The following is a 24,177-nucleotide window of genomic DNA, read 5'->3' as shown; positions in this document are numbered from 1 at the left end:
TATAAATAATATTTGTTTTGTTTTTGTTGTTTTTTTAAATCAAGCAGTTTACTAGGCTGCTGGCATATCTTCAGTTTACTGTGAGTCAAGTACAGTCGTACAGCGTTGGTATTGTAACTTCTAAAAGGTTTGAAATGTCTGTTGACTTTTATTATAACTGTTTTTCATCCTAACCCCAGTTTATCGACTGGCTATTTAATATTCTGGAAAGCCCGGATGATACTCTATCAGAAATTTCCAGAGATCTTTTGAAAGGTATGCATTAGTTTTTACTGCTTTTCTGTAGTGCAAGTGCATTTGCATATTCAGTACATATTTAAAGTTGATTTTTGTCACTTCATTCTGAAAGAGGTTAATATTTGAGATTACCTCCGATTCCAGTTGAAGAATTTTCTCATACTTTTCTTTCTCGGTCGACTAATAGTCTTTGAATTCCATGCTGTTTTTGTCTTGTTTGCCAGGCAGTCACCTCACACTGCCCCAATGCCTTTCACTGCTGTTTGTGACAGCGGAGTTTGGAGGCAGAAATACCATGAGAGCCTTCATTCATGGCTGAAAAACCTCCATTCAAGTAAATCAAAAAGTGATCTGTACCCCTATACCATTTTCTTTTGGCAGGCAGCCTATTTGGAGGGGAAAATCCAAACTGAAAGTGTTGCACAAATCTAGTCTTGTGGTTCCTTAGTGCAAAAGCATTTTCTTTGATGTGTTCTAATAGCCTCAAAAACCTAATCCTGGGGTTGAGAGCATTATTTGATTTACTTGCCAGGGGTCTTTGACCTGTATTAATAATTGTTTCAGTTGTTTTTGGGAGTGAAAAAAAAAATGATTGAGAAGATTTTTTTTTTTTAAAGTTAAAAATGTAAGTTCAAGTGTTATTGGACTACGGATCAATGAGCCATTAAATTAGCATTTTATAATGATCCTTTTACTGTAAGGGTTGTACTTTCAAGAACACAGGCAAACAATCACAAAGTAAAACCTCAGCTTTATGAAACGTGTGTTTAATGGGAATTCCATGGCAGGCAAGGTGTTCCATCTTGGTGTGCATTTTTCCTGCTTTTTCATAATTCCACCATCCCCCCTACTAACTCCCTCCGCCCCCAAAAAAGGGAGCCATACATGAAACACCCATGTGATATGTCCGTCTTCCTATTATGCATTTCCTGCTCTATAGTTAGGAAACTTCCTTTTCAGCTTTTAGTTTATTTTTCCCTGAAATGTATTAGTGCTCATTGCAATAAGAACAAAAATGATGTTTACCTTGGAAAAATGACAAGTTGTTTTTTTTCACTGCTTTCTTCTGTTTTGTTCTTGTTGTAATTAACACTGGGAAGTTCATGGGAAAAATAAAATAAAAACTAAAAACGAAAGTCCCTATGTGGAATTTATTTCAATGCGGCTTGAAATAAAGCCAAGATTTTAATATAACTGTTTTTTGCCCATAGTCATTTAGCAAGAATTATTATGTGCTTTCAATATGAGCGCACAAAGATACTACAAATATGAGAGAGGCAGTTCAAACCAAAACAAGCATAAAAAAAAAAACCCACTAGTAGCAAGAAAAGAGATTGATTGAAAAAAGCAGGAGCAACAAGGTTTAGCAACTTATTCAGGGAATGGCTGTGTGAGAGAGTATGACGGACCGACAAGCGCCTGCGGGGAGGGACCCCTTAACATGGCGCTTGCCGGCCGGTCGACCCCCCTCCCACCTTTCCCCCCCCCCGGTTCCACGCCCCGGGAGCGGCTTACCGTGCGCATCCCGGGGCTCGGTGTCCAGGCGGCGGTGGGAGGAGTGCCACGGCGGGCCGGACGCGTTGGGAGGGCCGGGGCAGGCATCGGGGCGCGATGACGTCACCGCGCCGGCACACAGCAGTGCGAGAATCTCGGCCCGAGGTCTCGCGAGACCTCGGGCCTCAAATACCGAGCAAGCGCTGGGCCAGGCCTTTTCGGCTGGCCAGCGCTCGCGCTTGCGGATCGATCCAGCAATTCAGCGGCACCCCGCGGTTCGGAGGGGAAAGCGGCGGCGGGGAGGCCTGCACGAGAGCGGCGGCGTTAGAGGGCAATATCCCGACGATCGGGCAGCGCAAGACGGTCGGAGCGGCGCAACGGGGGCCGAGACTAGAGCGGAGTCAGGCCGGCGCGAGTTTTAATAAAATTTAAAAAAAAAAAAAAAAGAGTGTGAGAGCGGCGAGCGTTCGTTGCGGCCCAGGCGCCTAGCACCAGCACCCGGCAGACACGTGGCAGGCCAGCGAGAGGCAGAGGACAGACAACGAGGGGAGAGAACGAACGGATCTTCGGGGCTTCAGCCCAGACCAGCACCACGCTTGGCGGACGCCACTCCAGAGCCTGCAGTGCACGGACGGGATTAAAGCTGCCTCCGTGCATTTGAGGACATCCGTGCAGTTGAGGACCCCCCCTCCCCCCCTGCAGGGACAACCGCAGCTGGTACAGCAGCGGGGGACCCACCGCAGCTGAACTGTGAGTATTGCGTTTACCTTTGTCGCGGCCCGGGACCGGGGAGTAGTTAGACTCTTAAAGCTGGGGGGTCTTTTAAACGGAGAGTGACTTTAACGACGAAGGAGACCTTTCTAAGCAGCGAGTGACTTTAAAGCAGAGTGGGACTCTTAAAGCAGAGGAATTATAGCTCAAGGGAAATTTTACCAGCGAGACTTTTGCAAGCGAGACTTTTGCAAGCGAGACTTTTGCAAGCGAGCCTTTGCAGTGAAATTTTGCAAGTGAGACTGTAGCAAGCGGGAGTTTCGAATCGCGGCGCAGCAGGGATGGCAGGAAGAGGAAGAAAAGCAGGCCATTCCCCAGGACGAGCAAGGGGTCGGAGTCGACAGCAGAAGGCGGCCGAACCACGGACGGGGACCGAGACGGGACACGATCCGGAGGTTGAGGCGGGAGGGCGTCGCGGAAAACGTCTTAGGACAACCACCGCCAAGGCCCGAGAGTGGGAACAAACTCAAGCAAATAAAGGAAACAAGAGGCAGGCCGGAAAAGCGGCGAAGGGACCAGCACCGGCAGCCGAAGGCAACTGGAGAGGTTGCAGGCGTGAGCGAGACGCAGCCAGAGGCCAGCCGGTACAGCGCTCCCCCGTGGGGATGGCACTCATGGCCCCCGACGGGGCCGGTTGGAGCGGAGGCGGCAGCATCGGCGCAGCGGACGCAGGAGGGCGGCCCTTACAGCTACAACGCATGGCAAGCACAAATGTACCCGCCTTGGTGGCAGGTCCCACCGCCATGGTACACTGCACCAGCACAAGCAACCAGCGCGGGCGCGCAGACATCCGCCGGCGGAGCGAGAGGCGAAACGGCGAAGGACCCAGCGGCGGGGAGTAACACAGACGTTGCCACAGCGCGAGAGACTACTCGGGGCGAGGCCGCTATCGCCAACGAACAGACCGGGGCGGCACTAAGCGACGCAGTGGCAGCACGAGAGGCGGGTGACGAGGTGACCGGAACCAGGGATGGAAGGACGGCATCGGCCGGCGACACAAAAGGCAAGAGGGCCAAAAGAAAGAGACGCGAAAGCGGCTCATCGGGGCGATCCTCAGGGGAGGAGTCGGAGGAGAGCGAGGCGTCAGGGGGTTCGGCGGCCTCCCCCGCTCGTGACTGGGGGGCCTCCAAGGCGACCGCAACAGCTATGCCGAACATGGACAAGCTGTGGGAGAGCGTGTCAAAGGCATTACGGAGCAAAATCCGTAAGCATGAATACATCGATATATTCACGATATTAGAGGGCCGAAAGGGGGCAGCAGAGAAAAGGAAAGGAAGGAAGAAGGAGGAGCAGAAAGGGGATGAGGTGAAGGTAGCTAGAAATATCACTAACTGGACACGGGCATTCCTGAGGATGGTTAGTGTAATCGGGAGGGAGGACCCTTCGCAATACGCCCCCATGCTGAGTTATGCGGACTCAATTTTGGAAGCATACAAGGAGTATCAAGGGTGGTGTTGGCTGAACTACGATGAGAAGTTCAGGGACAGGATGGAGGATAATAAGAACTTGTCATGGGCAGCGCAGGATGTGGGATTGTGGCTGCGTCAGATGACTAGCAAGGTTATGGAGTCGGGGGCGGCACGCAAACCGTCGAGGCCATCCGGCGGACAGGCCGGCGTGGGTAGTTCTCATTGGGGGGACAGCGGTAACAGTAAGGTGTGCTGGCGCTTTAACAAGGCGGGGTGCACCTTTCAGGATTGTCGGTTCAAACACATTTGCGCTGTATGTGCAGCACCACACTCGGCAGCGAAATGCCCAAAGAAGGGGCAGGGGTTTTCAGCCGGGAGTAATGGTAAAGGGAAGCGGTAGAATAGAGGGTAAGGCGCCGTCCCCGGTGCGGCTATCCGCCATGGGGGAATGGCTGGAGAAATACCCGAAGCGAAGGGAGGCTCAGCAGTTGTGGGAGGGTTTTGCATATGGTTTCAGGATTCCATTTCAGGGTAGGATCACGGGCACGGGTTACACAAATTCAGCTTCAGCAGTTAGGCAAGCAGACATAGTACAAAGAAAGGTAGAGAAGGAAATCGAGTTAGGGAGGATGGCGGGTCCCTTTGCGGACCCGCCATTTACTAACATGATGTTGTCACCCTTGGCGGTAGTACCAAAAAAGGAACAGGGCGAGTTCAGGCTTATACAGAACCTGTCGTACCCGCCGGGGCGTTCCGTAAACGATGGTTTGCCAGAGGAGGCGTGCACAGTGCAATACGCCTCCTTCGACCAGGCCGTGGCGTTGGTACGGGTCTGCGGCGCGGGCGCGTTGATGGCAAAAGCGGACATTAAGTCGGCATTCAGACTGCTCCCGGTACACCCCGATAACTTTCCCATCCTAGGTTTTCACTTCCAGGGGTCATATTACTTCGACAAGTGCATGCCGATGGGGTGCTCAGTTTCTTGTGCATACTTTGAAATGTTTAGTACGTTTTTGCATTGGGTGTTACAGCAGAAGGCGGGGAATTTCAATGTGGCGCACTACCTTGACGATTTCTTATTTGTGGGGCCAGCTCACGCAGACACTTGTGCTAAAACTTTGTCTGCATTCCAAAGTATGGCCCACGATTTCGGGGTCCCGTTAGCCGGGGAGAAGACGGAGGGACCGGTGACCACATTATCATTCTTGGGGATCGAGCTGGACACACAGGCCATGACGTCACGGCTTCCGCCAGACAAGTTGCACAAGTTACGGACCATGCTCCGGGGGGCGGGGGCATCCAGTAAACTTACGTTGGGGGCCATTCAATCCATAATCGGGAGTTTAAATTTCGCCTGCCGCGTGATTCCGATGGGGAGGGCATTCCTGAGGCGTTTGGCCGACGTAACAAAGGGAGTTAAAAACCCGCGGCACCACATCAGGATCACACGACCAATAAAGAAGGATATGGCGGTGTGGCTGGAATTCCTGGATAACTTTAACGGGGTATCAATATGGCAGGACGAGGCAGTGTCGAATCACGATCTAGACATATACACTGACGCATCGGGAGGATGGGGTTTTGGGGCTTACTGCCAGGGTGCATGGTGCGCCGCACCATGGCCGCCGGACTGGATACAGAGCGGATTGGTGAGGAACATCACATTCCTGGAGCTCTTCCCGATTCTCGTGGCTATCACGGTCTGGGCTCAGAAATTGGGTAACAAAAAGATAATATTTTGGTCGGACAATTTGGCAGTCATGACAGTTATTAACAGGCAAGCGGCACGCTGCTCCAAGGTGGCGGAACTACTGAGGGAGGTGGTACTACAAGGTCTGCGAATGAACACGACAATCCGGGCCAAGCACGTGCCTGGGGTTCACAATCAGGTGGCCGATGCGCTATCCCGAGCTAAGTGGGATCTCTTTCATCGACAGGTGCCAGAGGCAGACGCCGAAGGAGCCCCCATACCGAGCCGGTTATGGCTGATTGGAATGTAACCGAATGGGGATTGCTGAAGGCATCCGTTGCTCCAGCGACATGGAAGGCCTACTGTAAAGGGTTTGCCAGAGTACAGGCATTCTTGAAGGGGCAGGGTTGGCAAGGGGGCAGGATAGAGGGCCGGCACCTACAGCGATTCGTGGCTTGGGCGAAGGAGAAGGGTTTATCCAGGGGGGCGACCGTCAACCAGCTGGCGGGTTTCGCCTTCTTCACGAAGGCACAGGGCTGGGGGGACCCCCTCGACGACTTCATGGTCAAAAAGATTCTGGCAGGATGGGCCAGGACAGTTGTATGGGAGGGAGATAGGCGGCGGCCAATAACGCACGAGATATTAGTGCGCTTATGGCACACAGCCGCGCAGGTATGTGCCGACGGGTTCGAGGTGACATTGTTCAGGGCCGCCTTTTGTACGGCGTTCTTCGCGGCCTTAAGGGTTAGCGAATTGGTGGCTGCGTCCAAACAGGACACAGGACATGACGGCATATTACTGCACAATGTAGTAGTCGAGGGACAGGTAATCAGGCTAAGGGTACACAAATCAAAAACCGATCAGAGGGCAAAGGGGGCGGAGGTAAGGCTGTCCCAGGTGATGTCACAGGTAACATGCCCTGTGAAGAATGTGTTAAATTTTCTGCGGATCAGACCGGAGGGGGGTCGCCATTTATTAATTCACGGGGACGGGGTACCACTCACTAAATTTCAATTTGCGGCAGTACTACGTAAGGGATTGGCCGCCATCGGGCTAAACCCGGGCGAATACGGTACCCACTCGTTCCGAATCGGGGTGGCGACAAGCGCAGCCCAGGCGGGTTTACCCATGGAGGTCATACAAAAAATCGGGAGGTGGCGGTCGGCGGCGGCCAACAGATACGTTAGGCCGGGGGCTGTACACTTGGGTCACTAATCATACAATTCCTCTTGCCCGCAGGTCGCGGCCTACGGAGGAAGATAGTGTGGGTTATGGGACACTCCTTCGTGCATTGGGCGGCCAAGAGGGCCCGGGAGCGAACGTACGGAGCGCACCTGGGGATGGCACCAAGGGGAATCCTCCTGACATGGATGGGAATCCGCGGGATGAGATGGGAACAACTGATCCCGGAGGTGCGGAGCGGCCTGCGTACCCGCCAGAAGCCAGACGCCATAGTCATACACCTACGGGGTAATGACCTGGGGGGGGGGGGACGGCTAAACAGCTCATAGACAGCATAAAAAGGGATCTGCAGGAGATACAGGAGCTGACACAGGATACAATCATAATATGGTCCGAAATCATACCCAGGCTTAAATGGCAGGGTGACAGATTATGGGCCAGAGGGAGGAAGAAGGTGAACAGGCAGATCGAGATGTGGGCTAAAACAACGGCAATAGTTACCATACGGCACGAGTGGGCAGACGAGCCGTGCTTGGGCCTGTATAGGAAGGACCTGATTCACCTATCGGACGTGGGGTACGATATATTTAATAATGCAATGCAGGAGGCGCTGGAGCGTGCGCTGACCTAGTGGGGCCGCAGTAGGGGTGTTGGGGGGTCCGGGACAAGTGTACCACTGTCCCGGCCTGGTGGCGGGGGTACCCGAGTTAGGGGCCAGGAGGGGCCTGGGGGACACGGTGGACAAACCGGGTCCGAGAGGAAAGGAAGTGCGTAGAGGTGGGCGTGGGCTGCCCGGGGGGTGGCCCCTTGGCTTGGACATGGCGGGGGGCCGGGAAGATCGTATGGCGGACTGGCTAAAATGGCGGACGCCGGTACAAAGCCCGGTTCAGATATATTTGATAGACGCACTAATACTCGGGTACCGATATGTTTGGTTTATATTAATTATTAATAAAAGCTGCGGCCTGTTTTCACCAATAATGGTATACGTGTGGTTATTTTATGGTCATCGGATAAGGGGAAAGAGGGGGGGGGGACACGGGAGTGCAAGCTGCCAATGTTATGCTTATGAGGAACTTTGAAGGCAGGTAAAGTAGGAATAAAATGTACCGTGGAGGAGCAAGGAGCGAGAAAGATTCTAAGCCATGTGCAGGGAGTGGAAGGGAGTAGTCAGTAGGAATGCAGTAGAGGACCAGAATAAACCAAAAGGAGTAAGAAAGAGCTGATCACAACTTACAAAGGAGCGATCCAAATGCCAAACTGCTGTGTGCATTAACACTACAGCAAAACTACAGGGCGTGGGGGTGGGGGGGGTGGCAGCCTGTTTGAGTGCCTCCTGGTACTTTACAACACTCACGCGCTAGTGATCATGATACGTGCTGTTGACCTGTGAAATTTGGACTGTTTTCTCTATGAAAACTACCAGTGGCTTAAAATGTGCTTTTAAACATGACATCACTGTGTGTTCTTTGAACTGAAATGAAAAAATGGGTTGAAAATTTTAAAACAAAATTCCAAAAATGTATAGCAGCCCCAAACTGTAAAGGCTGGTATCATGTGAAGTATGTGCAGCTGTGTTACTAGCCAATGGTGCTAAACACTAATCATAATTGTTTACCAACAAAGTATAGTCCATAGTTTATTATTGCAATTAAAGTGCTAAGAAGCTCTTTGAAACTTTGAAAGTTGTAGTTGACCGGGGACACTATGTCTGATAAACAAAACAATGATCCTGTGAAAATTAAGATTCTTGCAATTAACTGATTCTAGCCTTCTAGCACAACTTTCAGAAGTATGGAGCAAGCACCGGTGACAGGTAGGTGCACTGCGTGGTACTGATTTTTGAAACGTTTGTCATTTAAAGTTTCAAGAAGTTACTTACCATTTTGATTGCATTAATAAGATATACAGTTGTGTGCAAAAGCAAACTGAAGCTGACACGATCTCTATCTAGTACCCAGGTAAATACAAAATGTTTTTGTAGCTGTACCCTGCTTTGAAAGAAAGAACTCTCTTTATTTTCAAACACTTGGACAGCTGCTGCCTAGAGGAGGAGCCCCATGGTAGACAGAACATTGATCACATCCTGAGAGGTTAGGATCAGACTAATTGAAGGCGCCCATCCGGGCGGCGGGAGCCGGCGGGCAGGTGGGCGCGCGTTCGAACAAGGCGGCGGTGTGGGTGGGTGGGCGCGTGTTCGATCCAGGCCGCGGGCGGGTGGGCGCGCATTCATCCAGGCGGAGGGAGCCGGCGGCGAAAGAGGCCTCCGGCAGCCCCCGCCGGCAGTGAATGAATGCGCGCCTGTGCGACCCGTGCGATTTCGGCGCTCAAGCCATGACGTCACGACGCCCGACGTCACGGCATGTGACTGCCTTGAGCGCCGAAATCGCACGGGTCGCACAGGCGCGCATTCATCCAGGCGGAGGGAGCCGGCGGCGAAAGCGGCCTCCGGCAGCGAATGAATGCGCGCCTGTGCGACCCGTGCGCCCACTCGCCCGCGGCCTGGATTGAACACGCGCCCACCCGCCCACACCACTGCCTTGTTCGAACGCGCGCCCACCCGCCCGCCTGAAACCAACGTGCGCCCACCGCCGCCTGGATCCAACACGCGCCCACCCGCCCACCAGCTCCCGCCGCCACCTGGGGGATTTGGAAAGTGACAGGTATTTATACATATTTTTGGTTTTTGTTTTTTTACACTTCCTGGTGCCTGTCATTTCAATTGTCAGTTGAAATGACAGGTACCAGCGCACCCAGGTTACTGTATAGGCGCTGTATTAAGCGCCTATACAGTGAAATGGGTTGCGCGGGCCTAACGCTTTGCCTAACGCTTCGCAGACGCGGCTTGCATTTGCAAGCAATTAGAAGAGAGTATCGAGCGGTAGGTGAAGAGAACTGTGCGTGTGGGGAACGAGGGTGCGCCTGGCACTGCCGCACTCTTTCTAACGCGGCATAACTGTATCGACCTGTTATACAGTTTGGGCTGCTGTATCTTTTGAAATTTTGTTTTATTTTTGACCCATTGTTTCAGTCTCCACTGATTTGGATCTTTTATAACTTCTCTGAGATGTTGTCATCACTGTGTTCTTTTACATGCAACCATTTTGTAATTTGACTGCATCATGTTGAACCAGTTGGACAAAACACCCTAAATATAACAATTCTGCCTTAACCTACATTTCTAGCATAAAATATGTTAGAGACACATGTATTTATTTATTATATTCCGCTTTCAGGCTCTTCAAATTAAACTACATTCAGATACCATAGGAATTTCCCTATCCCCAGAGAGCTTACAATTTGTTTGTAGCTGAGACAATGGAGGTGAAGTGACTTGCCCAAGGTCACAAAGAGCGGTAGCATCATCTGAACCCTGTTTTTTCTGGTTCATAGCCCACTGCTCTAACCATTAGCTACTAGGGATGTGAATCGTTTTTTCACGATTTAAAATATCGTCCGATATATTTTAAATCGTCAAAAATCGTTAGAAGCGCGATACAATAGGAATTCCCCCGATTTATCGTCAAAAATCGTAAATCGGGGGAAGGGGGAGGGGAAGGGGGAGGGCGGAAAAACCGGCACACTAAAACAACCCTAAAACCCACCCCGACCCTTTAAAATAAATCCCCCACCCTCCCGAACCCCCCTAAAATGCCTTAAATTACCTGGGGTCCAGAGCGGGGGTCCCGGTGTGATCTTTTACTCTCGGGCCTGCGGTGCGTTGTAGAAATGGCGCCATTTTGTGCAAAATGGCGCCGGCCGTACGGCAACACGATTCGACTGCAGGAGGTCGTTCCGGACACCCGCTGGACTTTTGGCAAGTCTTGTGGGGGTCAGGAGGCCCCCCCAAGCTGGCCAAAAGTCCCTGGGGGTACAGCGGGGGTCCGGGAACGACCTCCTGCAGTCGAATCGTGTTGCTGTATGGCCGGCGCCATTTTGCGCAAAATGGCGCCGGTCGTATGGCAAAACGATTCGAGTGCAGGAGGTTGCTCCCGGACCCCCGCTGGACTTTTGGCAAGTCTTGTGGGGGTCAGGAGGCCCCCCCAAGCTGGCCAAAAGTCCCTGGGGGTCCAGCGGGGGTCCGGGAGCGATCTCCTACACTCCTGACGTCGGGAGACAAAAAACAAAATGGCGCCGGCGCTACCTTTGACCTGTCATCAGGGCAAAGGTAGCGCTGGCGCCATTTCTACAACGCACCGCAGGCCCGAGAGTAAAAGATCACACCGGGACCCCTGCTCTGGACCCCAGGTAATTTAAGGCATTTTGGGGGGGTTCGGGAGGGTGGGGGATTTCTTTTAAAGGGTCGGGGTGGGTTTTAGGGATGTTTTAGTGTGCCGGTTTTCCCGCCCTCCCCCGATTTATGATTTACACGATATTTACAAAAACAAAACCGCGACGCTCCGATTCCCTCCCCCCCCAGCCGAAATCGATCGTTAAGACGATCAATCACACGATTCACATCTCTATTAGCTACTCCACTCCACTTGTGTAGCAGCATGTTCAGTTATTATAAAGAACCTACAAGTTTCACGCTTTTAGGTCCTTTGCGTCATCTTATTTGTTGAGAAAGGCAGTATAATAAATTAATAAACTAAATGTTATAATGTTTTTTAACAAGTATTGTAGTCTTTGTTGGTTGTGATACTTTTATGATTTATTTATTTAAAAATGTTTTTATTCCGCCTTTAGCGATAAAGTTTGATATTTGATACATGAGCTTTAAAGACCAAACAGATCCCTTCTTAATAACTTAAGACGATCTTAATGTCTTCAGAGTTCATGTACTGCACTCTCTTTTGTTGGTCCTTTCCAAGTATCACAAAATTTAGAAATATTCAACTTTTCTCCAGAACCAATATGGCTACCTGAATTCTACAAAGCAAGTACTGTAAACTTTGTTTGGAAAAATTCCTCCTCCTCCCCCCCGATCACTGGAATCGCTTCTCAGCCTTTAGACTTGAAGGTGGTCTTTTCTTAGCCTTCTGATGAGATTCAGAATCTGCACAATAAGGAGGCTTGATGCTTTGCTGTCCAACCCTATTGGGGACATTATTTCAGGAAGCCCATGGCCAAAGCATGAGGATTAAACTACCCATTAAAAGAAGCATCTTGAATGCAGTGAAATGGACAATTTTAGTGCCCTACTATGAAAACACTCTGGGGCAGATTTTCAAAGGGGTGCGCGCGTACCCCCCGAAAACCTGCCCCAAGCTCCCCCTGCGCACGCCGAGCCTATGTTGAATAGGCTCTGCGGCGTGCGCAAGTCCCGGGACGCACGTAAGTCCCGGGAGGACATGTCGGGGGCATGTCGGGAGGGGGCGTGGCGCGGTGGCACGTCATCCGGGGGCGGAGCCGCGGGCATGGTTCCGGCCCAGGTGCATGGCCGAGGCCTCTGAAACTGCTCCCGGGCCGGGGAATCGCGCCAGTGGCCGGCCAGCACGCGCGACTTTTATAATAAAGGTGGGGGAGGTTTAGATAGGGCTGGGGAGCGGGTTAGGCAGGGGAAGGTGGGGGGAGGCGGAAGGAAAGTTCCCTCCGAGCGGCCTCAGAGGGAATGAGCAGCGCACGCAGGGCTCGGCGCGCGCAAGGTGCACAAATGTTCACCCCCTTGCGAGCGCCGACCCCAGATTTTAAAAGATAAGCGCGGCTACGCACGTATCTGTTAAAATCCGGTGTACTCTTGTTTGCGCCGGGGGAGCGAACAAAAGTACGCGCTCGCGTATTTTTTTTAAATCTGCCCCTCAGTTTGTGGGCTAAGAGTGATTAGAATCTTCAGCTAACCCATTGATCTGACTGAATGACCATTGTGCTGATGCTTCATAATAAACTGAATATTTGTTTGTTTTTTCACAGCTACGCTTTTGGCTTTGAGATTTCGTTCCGAATTCAAAAAGAAAGCAGTGTGGGCTAAGGCCTATGGCTATTAACCATAAATAGCAGCGTCCGCTAAAGAGAAAGCCAGCGATGGACTGAACAACAAAAGTATTAAAAATATCAAAAACTGTCAGTGCTATTGTATTTCACAAGAAGTCATAGGCGCATTTTTTTGAGATTTATAGAAGTTTATTTTAATTGAATGTAAAAAGTCCATTATGGTTTAAGATGAAGATTGCTCAGCATCACCCTGAATTTTTTTTGATAGCTCCAGGTCTATTCACTTCCATCTACAAGCAGTAGATTTGTAGGAGCAGCCACCCCAGTCCATGACTTTGTGGAAACTTCAGTTTGGGCCAATCTTCAACATCTGCAGAGCCAGTCATAGGGCTACTCTGGACAGGAGCGTTAAACATTTCCTCCCCCCCCCCACACATACACACACACACACACACACACACACACTTTGTGTCTCACCGTGCCTCTCCACAGCCATTGCAACAAGAATCCTTGACTGGAGGGCTACAAACCAGATCTCTTTTCGGAACCTGACTAAGATGGACCATGAAGTCCGGTCAGTAGGCATCATCGAGGCCTAATTACCTCCCCTCAGAGGCTGAGAACGCCATCTCTGCAGCCTCCTCACCCCAGCTAGCCTGAGAAGCAGACAACAGGAATCAAATCTGGGTCCTCGGCATGACAGTGCGCAGCATTTCTTTAATAATCGTGTTGCTGTACGAGACAGCTCCTGTTACAAGATGTTCAGGGGTGTACACAAAATAATGCGGAGGAGGAAACCTCCTTGGGACAGAAACAAATATGTGCTTCTTTTGGGCCAGTTGTATGGTTTTGAAATTTTGTTCAACAGTAGTCTCGGTTGCAATGTATCTGCCGTAAAGTGATCGCTATTTAAGGTTGAACAGCAGAGAGGTGAAATGCTTTGGTTAAGTTCACTGTGAAAGATACCTAAGGATATCAAAGCGGTGTTAACTTTAAGGAAGGTGAAAAATCATTTTGGTTTGGAAAGTTGACATTCTGATATCTACTGAGTACAATACAGTTTTTGAATAAGGTCAATTATTCTTTCCAGTGTTACACAGGCAGATATTAAGATATCCCAGGTCCTTGCATCTTTGGGGATGTTGAATAAGAAAAATATCTCTGGCATCTTTGTAGCATTTGGATTTCTATCCAATAATGCATCTTTGTGTTTATTTCTTTTGCTGTTTTCCTAAACATTAATTTCCGGTCTGTGATTATAAATCTCAATATGTATTTGTCATTTTGTTAGCAGATAAAACAGCACCAGATGAGTACATAAATTATACTGAAATATCTGGATGCCTTAAGGAATGCTGCATATTGCACCAGGATATCTCCACTTGTATTGTTAAGAAATGGTAGCTTTCAATTTTAAAAAGAATAAATCACATTTTGTGAAAAAAATAACTATTAAATAACATTATGCTGGAACAAGCAGGTGTCACTTTTTACTCCTTCCTCTCTGCTTTCTTTAGAAAACTACCCTGTACTGCTTCCTTTGTTTACATTTTTGCCCACCATCTATGGTAGTGTTTTCCTCAACTTCACTTCCGATATGACTTTGTGTGTTACTTTAGTCATAGGTCCAGCTCCATTTTTACAAAAGAACACGACCTTGAGCTAAACATCAAAATCGGGGGCCATCCCTCTCAGGAATACTAAACACCAACAGCTCAGTATTCATCCTTATTCCATTGTTAATTAAAAAATGAATTTGTCATACACCTTTATATATTCACTAAGGGGTAGATTTTAATATGTACACGCGCGCTTCCCGGTGCGCACACATGGACGCGCCGATTTTGTAACACTCGCATGCTGGCGTGCGCATGTTATAAAAACGTGTGGCCACACACGCATGTGCGTACGGCGTGCGCAAGGGGGGCACTTTTACAAACTCCGTGCAGCAACGCAATCCGGGCTTCCCCAGTTCCCTCCAGTTTCTGTCTCCATATTTATAATTTGTGTTTTTTCTGTAATTGGTGAAGGTCAGTTCTGTGTGTGTGCCCGAGGTGAGGTATTTTACTAGCATGTAGGCATTTGTATCAATCTTATTTGTTGTGTTTTCTCAATAGAACATGCATTGGTGGTAAATTACTGTCTTTTCATAAGGAGGGCTATTGCGCCTGGTAAGAGAGAGTGTTTATGTTGCTGTTACTGAGATGACACCAGAAATATCTTTGTAATATGGTGAATTGAACAGAGAATGTCCTAATTCTGTTCTGTACCCATTGGGGGGGGGGGGGGTCAGGGTGGATCCTGTGGATGCAAAGTGTACATTTACATTTAGCCTTCTGACTGTCATGTGTTCAGTGTGTCACACATGTGAGAACCATCTGTCAGGTGTGTCCCGACAGAAAAAAGGTTGAGAATCACTGTCCTAGAGGAAAGATGGGAGATATGATAGAGACATTTAAATACCTCTAAGGTTTCCATGCACAGGAAGTGAAAGGAGGCTGTAGAATGAGGAGGAATTATGGGATGAGGGTGACAGAAGGAAGACTTCAGAGTACTTCAAGGAAATATTTATTTACATAGAGGGTAGTGGATACATAGAACATCCTTCCCATGAAGATGATGGAAACAGAGTAACTGTTTCAAGAAAGCATGGGATAAACACAGGAGATCCCTGAGGAAGGGATAGGAATTGCAAGCTGAATTAGTTGGTATGGATGGGCAGACTAGATAGGCCATACGGGCTTTTTTTTTACTATCATATTTCTTTGTTTCTTAAGCACCAATTTCATGAAACAGGATTACAGCACTGGTAATCAGGAATCTTGTGAAAGGTACAGTTTTTAAAACCGCAGGCCAGGAGTCTTGCAGGAATGACAGCAGATGCAACATCAATTTGACAGGGCTGTTAAAGAATTGGTTTATCCATATCTAGAGGTTTGCTGATATTCATGTCCAGAGCCAAACAGTCATTTGTTATCTTTTTTATAACTCATGTGCAGTAATCTTGAATCATGTAGCCTATCATTAATCTGAGGCAACAATATAGGCTATAGTCATCTTGGAAGTAGAGGTTTGCAAACATTTGACTTGCTAGTGGTGCAAAGTTTCCCAAATGTGTCTGTCATAGCTTTTCGAGCTGAGTCGGGAAGAAGTGTGCAACACTGAATACAGTGGAGTCATGATGAACATCAGGAGTTTCTCATTCATTTTGCATAAATCACATTTGATAGAAATGTAAACATCCAATTTTATGATAAAAACAAACTTGTACAGAAACTTTTCTTGCAAAGTTTTACTTGGAGATTAGTGTAGAAATACTGAGTATTTTACTAGGTACATACAACATACATTTCAAAACGAGAAGATGGACATGAAAGATTTCCATGTGAGAAAAGGACAATTGTACTCTAGAATATACATTTCTGTGGTTTCATATATGACTCAAATAAAATTCAAGGCATATTTTACAAAATATAAAGAATTAAGAATTTTAATTTCATAAAATGTACAAGCAGAAGCAAGTAAATACCAAGTTTGTGGTTTGTCAAACAAACATTGATTGCTGAGAAGACAATATGTTTTTGTGATGGAATCCTCTGTACCTATTGCAAAATCTCATATGGACCATTTAATACAAATTGTGCCTGCTGGAAGCACTGACTCTGCAATTCAGTTTTCCTAATGAATAGAATCACAATGAGGCATATCTGATGTATGAAATGATCCCTTACATGAACCAATCTGCAAGTTAACATGCTGTTAAGTATTAGTGCACGTGTTCAAAAACTGTTTCCTTTATCTTTTCCTGTGTCAAATGTTCTTCAAGTTCAGTTCAGCAAAAGTAAATTCTGGCCATATAAATATGCTATGTACAAAACTTACATGGGTTCTTAAAAAAAAAAACAAAAACAAAACAAGATTCAGAGAGGCTGCTGCACTGGCGTCCCTTTCCAGGGTTCTTACATATCAAGCACAAGAAACAGTAGAGAAAATCCAAACATCTACTCGTATAATTTCTTGGATTTATATACTCTCCAAATTCTTAATGTAAGATTCAAATAATTTTTAGTATCTGCCTTAATGGTTTTCCATCGCAGAGCATAAACAGTAGGGATGGGCATTCATTTGATACGAAAATAACACCTGAGGAATGAGCCCATTTTTGTTTCATTTCAAACTAACTAAAAAATGAAAAATGCCAATTATTTTATTTTGAGAAATAGTATACCCTATTACTGAAGAGGATGCATCTGCACAATAATGAGCTCCGTGTGCAAATAGGGCGCACAGCCTACCAATAGGGTGCCCTGTTTGCTAATTGCGTGCACTATTTCCCAAAAACAAAAATGAAAAACAAAACAAAAAAATCTCCAAAAAAAATGATGAAAAAATTAACATGCATATCCCTAATAATTACTTTGGCTTACCTTTTCATCAATAAAGCAAGCAAAAAACCCCAAAACAAAACCCTGCAATACAGGCACGGAAAATGACATCACCCTTAATTCCCTGGAAGTTGATCCAGGTCTCTAAAGAAGCGGCAACTCCTCACATCAGATATTATCATGTGATTCCTCAAAACACTCTAAAGTGACTCCAGATATATAGAAATACAGCTGTCTGATAATCCAGGTTGGTTTTCTATAGTTGAAGAGAAAATATATATTAGCAGCAGCCGTTGTACATTGTGAACGATGTTGACTTAATAATGATCACTGATAACAGGAATCCCTCTTCTGATTGTTTACAGTAAACCTAATCTTTTCATATTGACAAAATCATCTTGCACAAAGAATGGCAAACAGTCTTCTAGATTTTCTCAGTCCAACTCAAGCGTCAGTACAGTGGACAGAAACTGAGATGAATGTGTGATTTTCTCAAAAATAATCTTGGGCTCAATTCACCCAAATTCCAGGTACTAGGATTTTGGAATGGCCCCCACTTAGAATTATGTACAACAGAGAATCTGCTTTATTACAATATGAGCCTTAATATCTGGACCTGAATGGAGTAAACCCAATGAATATGCTTATTCCAAGCTTTCACCATGAAATAAGGGACAGAAAAGCAAAAGCACTTGCCCATACGTCAGTCACCTTTAAATGTTCTCAGACACAAGCCTTAAGTCCAGTTGTATGCTGCCAATTTCTTATCTAAGAGCTCTTTACAGGCTTGCTCCATTTGATGAGACGTTCTTTGTTTTGATAAATTACTTTAATATAGGGCTGCCGAAAGCCCCCAGGAACCCCTGCAACACATCATTATCTGAATTCCATAGGAAACAATGGGAAGAACAGCAGAATGCAAACATACAAAAAACCTGTAAGTTAATTAACAGTAAATGATAGCAGATAAAGACCCAAAAGGCCCATCTAGTCTGCCCAGCAGTGATTTTATGCACATTTACCCATAGTAGATCAAAAGGTAGATCTAGAAGCAGGGAGATCCTGGATTATCTGCAAGGAGAATTGTTCTGTCAACTGATAATGGAACCCACATGGGAGGGGGTGATATTGGCCCTGATGCTTACCAATGGGGACAGTATCTCTGATGATGTAATGCACAATCATCTGGGATCTACTGATCACAAGACGGTGTGGTTCAGTATTGGAGCACAGGAGATGAAAGTTCATTCAAAGATGAGGGTTCTAGACTTTAGAAAAACTAACTTACCTCAAGGGGAGTTGTTAGCTGGATGTGAAAATCTAGGGGAAGCAGAAGAGCGGTGGGCAAAACCAAAAGGAGATATGAGGGCAAATAATCTTTTTGTTACAAAAATAAATAAAGGAAAAAAGAAAAAGAGGATGTGATGGTTTTCTAAAAAAGTAGCTGAAAAGGTTTATCATTCATAAACCACACGATATTGCAGAAGGAGACCAGAATAGGGTGCACACTAGAAAATTAGGGGTCGATTTTAAAAGGAGCACGCACATGGATGCGCCAATTTTATAACGTGTGCGCTCATGTTATAAAATCTGATGGCCATGCGCATGGGAGGGTCGAATTTTACCTAAATACGCGCAGCGACGCAATCGGGCCACCCCAGTTCCCTAACCGCCTGCCTAACCTTCCTTCCCCTTCCCCTCTCTACCCCGAGCCCTAACACCTACCTAGCTACAACAAGATTTTATTTTTCTACTTACTGCTGCTCCGGAGCAGACGTAAGTTACACACGCCGGCCGGCTGCTGGTGCGCGATTCCCCGGGACAACGTACAATGGCGCTGTCCCGGCCTGCACTTATCTTCCGTATTTTCTCACAAGCTTAACAAATGCGCACGTCAGAGTTATTTGCATAGAAAATAAAGGGAGCTACATTGCAGCAGAATTTCTCCAGCCTGGATTTATACTAGCTTTGAGCATGAGTAAATGTATTTGGATCTGTTTTGTATTTGAGCTAATTGGTGCTTGTGGGCAGGTCTGTGTGCTGAGGCAGCAGATATTAATGGAATGTCTATGGTTACTCCTCCATGCTTTGAATATCTTTCTTTTTTTTTTCAAACTATGATTTTCTTTTTCTGACTATCTGCTTTTACAGATATTTTTACTATACAGAGGGGTTTTCCCTTCTCTCCCCTCCAGAGAGCAAAAAGGGGATGAATAATCCATTTTATGAATACCTATAACTGTTGATGAAACAAATACCAGAGCTATTAATCTCTGACTGAGGTCCTTCAGCCAGAGCAGTCTCTGCCATCTCACCAAATGCCCAACTGCTCACAGAAAATTATCTTGACCTCTTAAGTCAGTGCTTCCTATTTCTGCATTCCAAACAGTGTTGTCAGAGCGCTAAGCCAAAGTTATATTAAATTGAAAAATAGACTGCCAAACTAGTGCAGTGAAGGCACAGAAAACGGGTCACTCATTCGTGCACACTGCTTTGTGACAGCAACCCAGCCTGCTGTTCCGGGGAAACTGGACAGCATCATCTAAAACCTGCTGATCTGTCCAAACTGTTGCACAAGGAATACCAGAAAGTTTTGCTGACGCAAGCCGTCCGTGACTAGACAGCAGAGATGTGCAAGAAGTAAATTTTAAATTAACTAGTTTTCTCTTAGTGGCATTATGTTCATATTGCTGATGCTAACATTTTTTTTTCAAAATGAGTGGGTGTGTGTGTGAGAGAGAGAAATACTAAGTATGTCACAGGCAGCTCCATTTCTAGGAGGTGTATTTTTTATTTTTGTAATTGTATAAAATTTCAGAATTTGAATTCAGTTATTAATAAAAGCCAAACACTAATTTGCATTGTAGTTATTAAACATCCCCCATATAGAATGTTCACAGCAGCATATTCAATATATTCCATCAATATTTTTTGTACATATATAAAGTTAGATTTTTTTCTCTTTGTGGAATTTCTGGCACATTTTTCTTTCCAAATACAGGTGTCTGCATATAAAGTACATACCTAAATAGAAAATAAAATTATAAATGTAAAAGCTTGAGGTGGATACAGTACAGTATTAGTATTCAATTACACTCTTCACAATTAGATGCCTTGATCACTCTTAGCCTTAGATCCTCTTATTTCATTAAGAACATCTCATAATCCAGCTAGTAATGGAATGTTTTGGGGGAGATGAAATTATCAATTTCACACTGCCACACCTATCATGAGAAGTTCTCTGTATGGAAAATGGACCGAACCAGTAGCAGTGAGCTAAAGAGCCGCTCTTTAATGAAAAGCAGCAACACATAGACCAAGTTCACCATGTATTCTTGGACTGTGCCTTTGAATTAAGTTGTAGATTTCTTGTGGGCTGTCATCCCATTTACTGGGCTGACACAATTATCCAAAATTGTAATATATGATGAGGTTTCAGTCCACCTGGGTCCCTTCCTCAGAGGTGACTTCTGTAGTCTCCAAAAAACACATACCAATTCATTTTTTGATTGTTTCGAGGGTCCAATATAAGATATCATAACCCGTAGTGAATTTGGTTCTCTCAAGAACCACTTCCCAGTGGTAAGAGTTCCCTTAATATGGTATTCTCAAAAATTCCATGAGTTCTAAAATGATTCAGTAAAATTCACATTGGTTAGAAGCTAACAAATATGTGAGCTCTAATGAGTAAAGATTGTACTTTTGAAAACACTGGCAAAATGACTGTACACCTCTACAGTACACTAGGTTCAGTCCCACACTGCTGCTGTTACATATTCTAGGATTGCTTCTACAGTATGGTATAGTTGCAATTAAGTTGAGACTTTTGTTTGGCCATGCTCATTATGATAGACTGAAAACTACTTGCATTGCCGTATTAAGCAAGATCATGGCTGAAGCAGCTGGCAGGTGGGTTTCCATGTGTCTCTATGCTAGTTCGGTATTACTGTACTTTAGGTTGCCATAGCAATAGCACATTGTACCAAGCATCTTAAAGGAAGACAACTTACCTACAAGGAGCAGGACCAAGTATATTTCCAGGACGTAGGGGAAATAGATGGCTAGATCGAGTAGAAAATGCATCTTGATGGAGTAAGTACCAAGGGCCTCAAAATAAGGCAGCGATTCATAAATGGTAAAGGCTGCAAATTCCAGATGAGGCATGAAGAATTAAAGAGTGCAATGGATATATGCACTATGATCACAAACTTTACAAATTCAAACAGCTGAATGCATTATACATACAACAAAAATTTCAGTCATGTGATCTGTATGAGCCATCAAAGTTTTCTTTCACTCAGCAGAAACAATCAAGGTCACTCAGATAAATAAAACAATTAGCAAAGACCTCTAGAGCCCCACCGCCAGAAAGACAAGTCACATGCTTTGCAAGGACAACAGTCAAGTTTCCAACTGAAATAAACGGGACACTAATGTAAAAGCAAAGTAGCAAACATATCTCCTCATAACATTTTAATACACCTTGCAAATGGAATATCGATGTGGAAATGTTGCAGACACTATACTTCATCCTTGCGCCCCTGCACACCAGCTTATGCTACCACATAAAAAAAAAAGATAGAAATGCACCATACACTTCGGGGTAGATTTTACAAATCTACGCACGCGCGTACTTTTGTTCGCGCACCAGGTGCGAACAAAAGTACGCGGGATTTTATAAGATACGCGCGTATCTTGTAAAATCTGGGGTCGGCGTGCGCAAGCGGGTGCACATTTGTGCACCTTGCGTGCGCCGAGCCCTGCACGCGCTGCCCGTTCCCTCCGAGGCCGCTCCGAAATCGGAGCGGCCTCGGAAGGAACTTTCCATTCACCCCCCCTGCACTTTCCCTTCCCTTCCCCTACCTAACCCACCCCCCAGCCCTATCTAAACCCCCTCCCTACCTGCCTCCCTACCTCCGGGCAGTAGCAACTTACGCGCGCCGGCGCAACAGGCCCCGACACAGGCCACTGTGTTGGAGCACTCGGCCACGCCCCCGAAACGCCCCTGAGCCGGAAACTCGCCCCCGGACACGCCCCGAAAATGCCGCATCGCTTCCAACACTCCCGACACTCCCCCCCCCAGGCAAGCCCCGGGACTTATGCGCGTCCCGGGGCTTGCGCGCGCCGCCGAGGGGGGGGTTTAAAAGGGTTACGCGCGTACCCCTTTTAAAATCCGGCCCTTCCTGTTTATCTCTTACAATTGAATACATGTCATCAGGGGGGAAAGCTCTAACTAATACACCAATGCATCATGCATTTAGCCTGACTACCAAAATAGTACACCTTCATAGATTTTAGCAAACAGCATGTACAAAAAGGCCAGGTGGGGCTGCCTTTAAGACAGCTTGATGTGCTAGAGGTGGGAGAATCTGAATTGAAAACTGGCTATGGAGATACCTTCTGAATAAAGCAGAATTTTCCAACAAGAATTGCAACATATTCACTTGGCCATCAAGAAAGGCTAGCAGAGAGGAGGATGGGTCTTTGTCCTGCATTGCCTACGAGTAGGAAAGGGAAATGGCGGGAAGCAATATAACCACTTCCTAGGTCACTAGTTCCCAAAATATGATACCAGGATTCTTTTCTGGAGGGGAGGCTGCCTTTGAGGTGGTGCCACCCCCACCCTGGAAGAAATTCTATCCATTTACTCTTGAAGAAGCGTGAGTAATGCCTGGAAGAGCTGTAGTGGGAAATAATTTGAAGTGCAGGAAGTGACATGACAGTAGCAGAAGTTGTAATATAAGTGCCAGTACTGCTTATGTAAATTGAAGAAAAGGAAACCCACCCACAGTCCAAGGCACTTCTGCAATGGTCTTTAACACATACGGGCGGATTTTAAAAGCCCTGCTCACATAAATCCGCCCGGATTTACGCGAGCAGAGCCTTGCGTGCCGGTGCGCCTATTTTGCATAGGCCGCTGGCGCGCGCAGGTCCCGGGGTTTTTTGAAGGGGGCATGTCGGGGGCGGGACCGGATGACGTGGCGTTTCGGGGGCGGGACCGGGGGCATGGTCCAGGCCTCCGGACCAGCCCCCCGGGTCGGAAGACGGCGAGCGTAGATTTACGTCTGCTTCTCGCAGGCGTAAATCTAGGGACAAAGGTAAGGGGGGGGGGTTTAGATAGGGCCGGGGGGGGGTGGGTTAGGGAGGGGAAGGTGAGGGGAGGGCGAAAGGAAGTTCCCTCCGAGGCCGCTCCGATTTCGGAGCGGCCTCGGAGGGAACGGAGGCAGGCTGCGCGGCTCGGCGCACACAGGCTGCCCAAAATCGGCAGCCTTGCGCGCGCCGATCCAGGATTTTAGAGAATACGCGCGGCTATGCACGTATCTTATAAAATCCAGCGTACTTTTGTTTGCGCTTTTTTTAAAAATCTACCCCATAATATTGGTGCTGCCAACCTGTCAATATGGAGCACTGGCACACCTACCCTGATGATTTTTGACAAGATTGTGTATTAGAAAACACTGACTAAAACTTCCCTGATAATTAATCTCTGGGTGAGCAAGCTCTAAATGTTGCCAGGCCTGGTAGAGGGTGCATGCTGTTGCCACTGCCACCAGAAAGTGTGTAAAATGTTCAAGAAAAATGTGAAGAAGTCCAGGAAATTAATTGAGATGCCAAAGGGGATCCTTGCTTGAAAAATCTTTGGGAGCCACTGTACTAGACCATGCAAAGGATCTCCATTTGAGTTAGTGGGGCCTTAAATTCTAGATCGAGGTTGGCAACCTCTGGTATGCATGCCATATAGTGGCACACTGCTTTGCCTGTACAATACCAACACCATGGGCATTTTCAAATTTTTGAAAATGCCTGGGGAGCTGATGGTGTGCAGATGGAGACAGCAATAGGGCAGAGGTAGGATACCATTGGGAACCCCGCAGTACACCAACATCCCCTTAATGGCCAAAAAACATTGCTAACCAATGTCATAAATTGATGTCTTGATTTGTAGTCCCATGGGCGGGGCCTTGCCTTAGGAGATACTAGAGATGTGTGGGCTAGGAAAAGGAAGTCAACTAGATGCTACATACCCTGTGAAATAAGTAGATGAGGCTGGAGTAAACGAGTGATCGCTCTTCACCCCGGTCTTTTTCAGTATTTATATGGATTCTTTATCCAAAATCATTCAGAACTATGGCTT

At 46.9% G+C, this 24,177-nt stretch overlaps 2 protein-coding genes across 2 annotated transcripts in view; one reads left to right on the top strand and one right to left on the bottom strand.

The window, feature by feature from the left end:
* FOCAD (focadhesin) overlaps window positions 1-14,147 on the top strand; it is a 788,759-nt gene extending 774,612 nt beyond the window's left edge. The window contains exons 43-44 of the mRNA XM_029606912.1: window positions 180-255; window positions 12,637-14,147. Coding sequence (XP_029462772.1) covers window positions 180-255; window positions 12,637-12,710 — 150 coding nt within the window. The 3' untranslated portion in view covers window positions 12,711-14,147. The remainder of the gene's footprint in view (window positions 1-179; window positions 256-12,636) is intronic.
* A 1,252-nt stretch (window positions 14,148-15,399) lies between these two features.
* Window positions 15,400-24,177, bottom strand: part of HACD4 (3-hydroxyacyl-CoA dehydratase 4) — a 34,912-nt gene continuing 26,134 nt past the window's right edge. Inside the window, exons 7-8 of the mRNA XM_029606898.1 lie at window positions 21,053-21,184; window positions 15,400-20,066 (exon numbers count right to left, since the gene is read on the bottom strand). Coding sequence (XP_029462758.1) covers window positions 19,990-20,066; window positions 21,053-21,184 — 209 coding nt within the window. The 3' untranslated portion in view covers window positions 15,400-19,989. The remainder of the gene's footprint in view (window positions 20,067-21,052; window positions 21,185-24,177) is intronic.

This window comes from Rhinatrema bivittatum, chromosome 1 (assembly GCF_901001135.1).
Source record: "Rhinatrema bivittatum chromosome 1, aRhiBiv1.1, whole genome shotgun sequence".
NCBI lineage: Eukaryota > Metazoa > Chordata > Amphibia > Gymnophiona > Rhinatrematidae > Rhinatrema > Rhinatrema bivittatum.
Note: the sequence above shows the minus strand (reverse complement) of the source record. Positions and strands in the feature narration are given on the sequence as shown.